Source organism: Sinocyclocheilus anshuiensis, unplaced genomic scaffold (genome assembly GCF_001515605.1).
Source record: "Sinocyclocheilus anshuiensis isolate Anshui unplaced genomic scaffold, SAMN03320099.WGS_v1.1 scaffold207, whole genome shotgun sequence".
Lineage (NCBI taxonomy): Eukaryota > Metazoa > Chordata > Actinopteri > Cypriniformes > Cyprinidae > Sinocyclocheilus > Sinocyclocheilus anshuiensis.
In genome coordinates, this window is record NW_015551045.1 from 1,225,578 (window position 1) to 1,234,731 (window position 9,154).

Here is a 9,154-nt window from a genome sequence, read left to right on the forward strand (position 1 = left end):
TCATACACCGAACACACACACACACACACACATTTCTGATAAAACTCTGCATAATGTCAAAGATTAGCAGGTCAGAGAACCTGTACAGTATGTGTACATGAGAGGCCATGCAGTCCAGAAAAACAAAACAGAAAACAATCAAACAGTATGCTTATGCAGATTATAAATAACACATAGTTACACATGTATGTACAGCACATTAAATTGCATGCATTTGGCCAGGGACAGTTTTCATGGGTGGATCCCCATCGTCGCAGGACCCAGTTACCTCCAGATGATGAGCCTTCATGTATTTGCATTAACTTGTCTAAACTGGAAATTGCATAACTGTTTGTGAACTAGATTAGTTGGCTCTTATTAAGAAGTTTATTATTAAGTGATAATGTACTTGAGTATTAAAATGCAAAGAAGGCAGTCAATATACCTGATAATAAGCTGAGAATTGAACATCATTTCAAGCCCATTTATAAATCAAAATCAAAATGATATAACATACATAAATTAACTCGTTTCACAGCAGGTGGACTGTTGCCAGGAAAGTTTCTGCCAAAGGAGGCTCGGATGGTGAAGTATTTAAATATACATTTTAGAATATGCTTTGATGGAGCCCAACAAATAAATAATCTTCAATTATAATAGCACCTTATATAAGAAGAACAATTTATCAATGGCAAAAAGCACAGTAGCACTGAATCTGCTGATGCACTCTTGAAAAGGGCATATCTGTAGGAGTGAGAGAGTGTCTGTGTGTAAATAAGTCAGTGCATACTGTACATACTCATAGTTTTCCCCAGGAGGGCTGCTTTTGTCCAAAATGGGAGAGAGTTCTAAAATAACTCTGAAAGACCCCCATCAGTTCAATGAAGCGAAAAGAGCGGGACAAAGTGATTAAAGAAAACAGCTACTGTCTGAAGATAGCACGCATTCTTTGCCCCAGGTGGATGCCAGGGTCTGGAAAGACTAGAACTGTGTGCAGTTGTGTAGAGGAAGTGGACCAAATAATGGAAACGCCACAATAAATAAAGCATCTTAACTCTGAAAATAAACCGCAACTATAAATGTCTGCATGCAAAGATAAGTCACGTTAGGTTGACTGTCAGTTAGCGGGATTTGTAAACAATCAAAATAAATGTCAGCGTAAACAAATTGCAGGTGCAAAATTATTCAATGTGCCAAGAGGAAAATCCAGCACTTTATTTTACAGTCCCGTTATGCATGTAAATACACATACTATTATAATAACGTCTCGGTTACATATGGTAACCCTCGTTCCCTGAAGTAGGGAACGGAGACGTCACGTCGGATGACCGACGAATTGGGATCTCGCTTAGAGAGACCAATCTACTTCGAGTGTAAACTAAACGAGCCAATGCACATTGGCATGCAATTATTGCATCCAGCTTCTGCTGATCACAGCGTGAGTATAAGTAGGCAGCAGATGCAGCGCATATTCAGGTTTTCGCTGAAGAGCCGAGCCGGTGACCCGGCCGCTCAGCGGTGGTACAGGAGCTGTGGCGACGGGACGTGACGTCTCCGTTCCCTCCTTCAGGGAACGAGGGTTACCATACGTAACCGAGACGTTCCCTTTCAGTCGGTTACTCTCGACGTCACGTCGGATGACCGACGAATTGGGATCCTACCAAAAGGCCACAGCTACTGCCCCTTCCAGTGTCCTGTGGAAGCCACCTGCGCCCCTACTTTTTGGCGTAGGCCAGGGCTTCACAAGAGGACCAGCTACTGCTACTATGGCACTACCCACTGAGTAAGACTGGATAACACTATTATAATAACTATAAATTATGCATAATGCAAGTAACCCTAAGTCAAACCCTAATCCTATAACCATATAGTAAGCACATGTAGTTAATGAATATTCCTCATTACTTAAATGTACAATTACACTGTAACAAGGACACATTAAAACAAAGTGTAACCCAATTTTAATAACTATGTAATAACTAACTGTAAACTAAACCTAAACTTGTAGTTACCTTATTTTATTCAGTACTTTGTTGTGTAAGTAAATTGTAGACTAAGTGCATGCACTTTAAAATATAGTGCAAATTAAAATTCCCCTAGGCACGGATGGACAAAATGAACACCTGCCTGAGTATTAGCTAAATTCCAAAAAGTATCATATTGGAAACTAAAATCCATTGTGTACCTCATAATCATCATGCATGTCTCAGCACACTGGCAGATCTGTAATGGTTTGGCCAAACATTATGTTTAATGATTGTCTGCAGGGTCACAAGGGCCAAAGAATATGAGTCATTTACAAGACCAAGTGTAACCTATTCAAAATTTAAATAATAATAATAATAATGCATCCTTCATTATGTTTCATTGATATTAATGCATCAATTCAAACAATTGTCAGTGAGTTCTTAAAAAAAACATATACAAAATTATTTTTTCTTGTAGAATGTTACACTGTCCCTGTATGACAGCCTTCAAAAATCAACTCGAGTTGTTAAAGCAAAGACTGGCCTTAATTCAGTTTTGCATTGCTTGGTGCTTCTTTTCAGGGTTAAAGTAACATGAGGGGCTTTCGCATCACGTAGTTCAAGGAACTCATGATAGTTCCTAGAGAACCTATTTCCCCTCGGGTCATTTTCTTGGTTGCATTCGCAGCCTTTGAAGCGGCCGATTGCGACGTCTTTATGCGCAGCATTTACAAACATCAACAACCAGTGAATGGAGGACGCCGTGATCGGAGCTGTTTTTGTTGTGTGTCATGGGTTTTGTTATAATGGAGATTTAATAATTTAATTTAATTTTTAATTTATGCATTTAGCAGACGCTTTTATCCGAAGCAACTAACAGTGCATTCAGGTTATACATTTTTTACCAGTATGTGTGATCCCTGGGAATCGAACCCACAACCTTTTGCGCTTCTAATGCAATGCTCTACCACTGAGCCAGAGGAACATGAAGCGCTCATAAGGAGATGGAATATAAACGCACAATTTATGCGATTGAAAGAGCATTAAAATCTGACTAAATCTCCTATGACAACTTGCAGTGTTACATGTCAGTGAGACTGAGAAAAGAACACAACGCTGCAGACAACAGGTAAATGCCGTTATTGCTGGTTTACATGTTCGTGGAGTAAATATTTTTACATGGCTTTTTAAAAATGCCAGGTAGCCGGTGTTTCGTATGCGTTTGGCCAATCAGCGTACACTTATGTCACTGATAGTCCTTATAGAACTGTTTTAGACCCTACTCTAAAGTAGGAGCTAATTTAGTTCCTCCAAACGGAGTTCCTATACGTTTCTAGTTCATGCGGTGCGAACACGCCAAAAAGTGGGAACTTCCACCTAGTGTTGTCAAAAGTACCGACCGCGATACCATTCAGTACTGAAATTTAAAAAATGTCCATTTCCCGCTAAGATTTGAGCACTGCTGAGCAGATTCTTAAACAGTGCTGATTGGTCATTGTGTTCACGTGCTCAACAGATATGACTGTGATTGGCATTGCTTCACGCTCTTGACCAATCAGCGCTGAGAATCTGCTCAACAGCACTCAAATGTTAGCGGGAAATGATTCAAATTTAAGTACCGAATGGTACTTTTGACAACACTACTTCCACAAATAGGAACTATGAAAAGGTTCCTCCAGTGCAAAAGCCCCTATGGCTGCTGTAAGGCTTGCATTTGCCAGAAAGTCTTACCTGCACATTATTGTGAGTGTCTGCAGAGTTGTTTTTTTTTTTTTTCGTGATGGTTGATGGTTGGGAGAATGTTGAGTGTGTAATTATGTGACAGTGTCAAAACAAGAGTGCCACAAGTGCCATTGCACCTTGACTGTCTTTAGGGAGGAGGAAAATCATTCTGCAGTCGGAGAGTTTCATGCCAGAGCGATGAGAGGACAATACATGCTATCAGGCTGAAAGAGAGGGAGGGGGCAAAGGTGAAGAAGAGTCAACATTGTCCCCTCTCAGCACAATCACAGTTACATCTTCAGCAGAAGACCCTGAATGTGTCTCTCAGCCATCCTTTCTTCCATCCATCCATCTATGCATTCGCCAGTTTATTAGATGACCATGTCTTCAGCCCCCTTTCTCTGTGATTTCTAACAGGGCTCACACTTCCCTGAAAGAGAGAGAGAGAGAGAGAGAGAGGGGGAGAGGGGGAGGAGAAGGAAGCGGAGTGCATTCACAATTTTCATTCAAACTGACACAGCCTGTGTGTCCCGGTTTGCACTCCCCACTCCCTCTCTCTCTACACACACACACACACACACACAGAGCATGCCAACGCTGGCTTGGATGGCGACGTTTTTAAATATAAATTTTATAATATGCTTTGATGGAGGCCAACAAATAAATCATCTTCAATTATAATAGCACCTTATATAAGAAGAACAATTTATCAATGGCAAAAAAAACAGCAGCACTGAATCTGCTAATGCACCCTTGAAAAGGGCATATCTGTAGGAGTGAGTGTGTCAGTGTGTTTTTTTACAAGTGTGTAAATAAGTCAGTGCATTTGAGACACATACTGTTCACAATCATAGTTTCCCCAGGAGGGCTGCCTTTGTCCAAAACGGCAGAGAGTTCTAAAGGAACTCTCTCCTGAAAGACCCCCATCAGTTCAATGAAGCGAAAAGAGCGGGACAAAATGATTCAAGAAAACAGCAACTGTCTGAAGATAGCACGCATTCTTTGCCCCAGGTGGACTCCAGTGTCTGGAAAGACTAGAACCGTTTGCGGTTGTGTAGAGGAAGTGGACCAAATAATGGAAACGCCACAATAAATAAAGTGCCTTAACTCTGAAAATAAACCGCAACTATAAATGCCGTTGCAAAGATGAGTCACATTAGGCCGACTGTCAGTTAGCAGTATTTGTAAGCAATAGAGATAGAGGTAAAGGAGGCTAAACAAATTGCAGGTGCATCAGCTGCTTAAACTGCAAAAGTATTCAATGTGCCAAGAGGAAAATCCAGCACTTCCTGTTATGCATTTACATACAAAGTCATTGTAATAACTGTGTAATAACTAGGTACTAACCGTAAACTAAACCTAAACTCGTAGTTACGTTATTTTATTCAGTAGTTTGTTGTGTAAGTAAACTGTACAGTAAGTGCATGCACTTTCAAATATAGTGCAAATGAAAATTCCCTTAGGCACAGATGGACAAAATCGACACCTGACCGAGTTGTTACTAAATTCCAAAAAGTACCGTATCAGGCCCTAAAATCCATTGTGTACCTCATAACCATCATGCATGTCTCAGCACACTGGAGGATCTGTAATGGTTTGGACAATTACAAGACCAAATGTAACTTATGAATAATAATAATAATAATAATAATAATAATACTTAATGTAGAATGGTTCATCTCGCTACACACTTGTATTCCTTCAAAAATCGACTCAAGCTGTTATGGCAAAGGATGGCTTTAAATTTAGTTTAGTGTTGCTTGCTGCTTCTTTTCAGGGTAAAAGTGACATGGCTGCTATAAGGCTTGCAATTGCTGGAAAAGTATTACCTGCACATTATTGCGAGTGTCTGCAGAGTTTTTTATTTTTATTATTATTATTTTGTATGAAGGGAGAATGTTGAGTGTGTAATTATGTGACAGTGTCAAAACAAGAGTGCCACAAGTGCCATTGCACCTTGACTGTCTTTAGGGAGGAGGAAAATCATTCTGCAGTCGGAGAGTTTCATGCCAGAGCGATGAGAGGACAATACATGCTATCAGGCTGAAAGAGAGGGAGGGGGCAAAGGTGAAGAAGAGTCAACATTGTCCCCTCTCAGCACAATCACAGTTACATCTTCAGCAGAAGACCCTGAATGTGTCTCTCAGCCATCCTTTCTTCCATCCATCCATCTATGCATTCGCCAGTTTATTAGATGACCATGTCTTCAGCCCCCTTTCTCTGTGATTTCTAACAGGGCTCACACTTCCCTGAAAGAGAGAGAGAGAGAGAGAGAGAGAGAGAGAGAGAGAGAGAATAAGCATAAAAGGGGAAAAGGCAGGGATTTCAAGCACCAAGTGTAAATAACAAGATTCACATGAATGAAGCTATGGGCTAACAAATATGACGGTCTTTGCTAACACATCACTAATGCATAAACATAACATTTTAACTGAGATAACAGGTTAACAGTTTAAAACACGGCTTTTAACCACATTTCACATTTGATATGGCTTGAAAATAACTGTGACTGAATGTCAGCTTTTATTCTCCACATAACATTGATTTTACATCACATTGTCTAGAGTTCATCAACAAAGCAAAAGGCCTATCCAGTATATGGCTGAGAAGGTTTCTTATTTATCTTCAGAATACAGCCATAGATTTGCTTATTTGTGTTGACAGGTTTCGGATATAGACTCTATTTGCAGCAGACCTGATTTTTGCAGTTATAGCAGAGTGACAATGGGAGAATCCTGTGTGGATGATAGATAGATAGATAGATAGATAGATAGACAGATAGATACTCTCCTGAATATAAAATATGATTTAGTTCCTGTATTGATCCAGCAAGACTAAGAAATCTGCTGAGAAATCTGATGAATTACTCAGCTCTTAGACACTAGATCCCAAAATCAAACCCTGAGGGACACCAGCATGGACAGACCTGATATTTTTCTCCAATACATGTTTATTCAATACTTTTTGGCAACTGCCATTTGCCAGGATAACAAGTCACCTTTATTTATATAGTGCTTTTACCAAAACAGATATCAGAGATAACAGCTCTAAGTCTTCTCCTATAATGAGGTTGGAGAACACCTGGCAAGAGATCGGAGACAAAATCTTTCCAGATCATTCGGAGGTGCATGTTGGTGCTTCTACCAGGGGTTAAAGCAAAAAAAAAAAAGAGCAATTTTTTTCTTCTTGTAATTAGGAGCACTTGTCCTCCTAATTAAAAAAATATAGGAGCACCTTCTGATCAATAATAAAATATTCTGATCAAAAATTAGCCTTCCTAATACCAGGTGATATTGGACTCAAAGTGATTTAGAGGGGTGTTTTCTTTTTACCTTTGTAATGGCATTTTTCTAATTTTATTAAAAGTATGTCATCATCTATGTCAAATAAAAAAAAAAATTGTATTAATAAAAAAATAATTTGTACTACAGAGGTGGCACAGAAGAACACGAAAGTGACTTGTAGGTACTTTTTTTTAGACGTTTAATGAGGCTCAGTGGTGGCATGAGTGCAATTAAATTCATGTTGAGATTAATGTTTTAAATATACAATTTTGAATATAGAAATATTAAATGATTTAAATAACTGAAATTATATGTTAAAAATGAAACTAAATCCGCCAGCAGGTGGCGACAAGTCACTGATTTTATCACTGAATCATTCATTCAATTGATTCGTTCAAATGGCTGATTCATTCAGGAACGAAGCAAGTGACTGTCTTTATGAATGGGTAATCATGAATCAGTGACTCACTAGATTCGTTTAAACACGCACTTTCATACATGAATGAAACACCGCTGTGTTTGCTTTCAGAGATGCGCAGCAGCTGAGCTGTTACTTTATTAGGAACTATTTTCGTTGACAAAATAGAGCAAAATCAGGCAGTAGTGTTATAGTCAGACAACGTAAGTCACTTAATATTAACTTCTTGTTTATTGAACTGTTGTATTAAATCAATATCACATTTGCAAACTCCCTTAATAATCGTTAAAAGCTGTCACTCTCAGTTTATCGCGATCTGTGGGTGCACAGAAAATGGTCTGTAAGAGAGCGCGCACGTGAGTTATCTTTCACTTGAAATAAGCAAGACTCAAAAGCACAGCAAATGATACGTTCTGTCACCTATCATCACTTTATAAGCGCGGAACCTGCGGGAATGAGTAGATTTATTATTAATAGCCGCAATCCCGTGCCGAAATTGAAAGTCCTGCTCTGTGTCACCGAGAAGCTGCAGCCGTGGCGGGGATGATTTTTGGTGTGCCGGCAGAACAACAACAACAGCAATGCGCTACGTTTCTTTTCTCCTCATTTTTTCCAGTCGTAGCGATGGAAAACTTTAATCCCTGTTCTCCTCTTCAGTTCACTCCACTCATTTTCTATAGGGCTCAGGCCAGGGGATGGACTGGAATTGCCATGGCAGAACCTTCATTTTGTGCTCAGTGACCCATTTTTGATGTTTGTTTTGGATCATTGTCCAAATGGAAGATCCAGCCACGGCATAATATATTCTTTATTACAGATAAATCATGTTAGTATGGCGCTCAAAATAAATAAATACATAAACACAAGAGTAAGTACCATAAGCACTTAAAAGATATCAATATATACTTTCAATCAATCAATCAATCAATCAATCAATTGGATGCCCTGGAAAGACATATGTAACAAATGCATTCAGAAACACATACATACAAACATCTATCTACTACAGTACCTCAGACTGTGCTATGTGAGTGTGAACCCATAAAGATATGATAAATCTGGGTCTCTGGTTCTCACATCCAACATTTCCTGACATATCGTAGATGGGCAGTAATTGAATGATCATTACACCGAAGTTATGGCAAAGGCGTGCGTGAAGATGGGAAAATGGGGGATTTTGGGTTGCTCTGACATTTATTGCCTTTGATTTATGAGGAAAGTGTCAGGCACTCCAGTGGGCAATAAAGCGAAGAGCTTATCACCCGCAGGTAGCTTCTGTGAAACTGCCGCATACACACCAGCCAGCCTTAATGTCTGCTCCTGAATGAACTATTCATTAAACAGCCACCGGCAGGCTGGCAGTGCCCACTACGATTTCTGTGTCAGACACACTGAGAGAGAGGAGATATCTCATATTTTCCCTTTGTCCTGTGGCAGCGCTTTCATGGAGGCTTTGAGGCCTTTTCTTTCATTTTTTTCCCCTCTGGATTTGAGAAGAGAAAGGTGACATGAGGACAGGGAAAATCTGACCCACGTTCAGTTTGTGAGCGAAAAGCCAAATGTAAATAAACTTCTTGGAACAAAAGTCTTTCACATGACCAAATTAGACTTTTACACTATTTATGTCTAGAATATTATGAAAACAATGACTCAGTTTTCAAAAAACATTTCAGCACAGCAACACTTAAACATTTTGGTAACACTTTATTTTAGGGTCTCTTAACTAGTTGGTTATTAGCATGCATATTACTAGAATATTAGCCATTTATTAGTAGTAATTAAGC

At 39.3% G+C, this 9,154-nt stretch overlaps 1 protein-coding gene across 1 annotated transcript in view; it reads right to left on the reverse strand.

The window, feature by feature from the left end:
• Nucleotides 1-4,275: 4,275 nt before the first annotated feature.
• The window catches only part of LOC107661675 (gamma-aminobutyric acid receptor subunit alpha-6-like), a 24,215-nt gene continuing 19,336 nt past the window's right edge, over nt 4,276-9,154 (reverse strand). Inside the window, exon 10 of the mRNA XM_016451387.1 lies at nt 4,276-5,917. Coding sequence (XP_016306873.1) covers nt 5,908-5,917 — 10 coding nt within the window. The 3' untranslated portion in view covers nt 4,276-5,907. The remainder of the gene's footprint in view (nt 5,918-9,154) is intronic.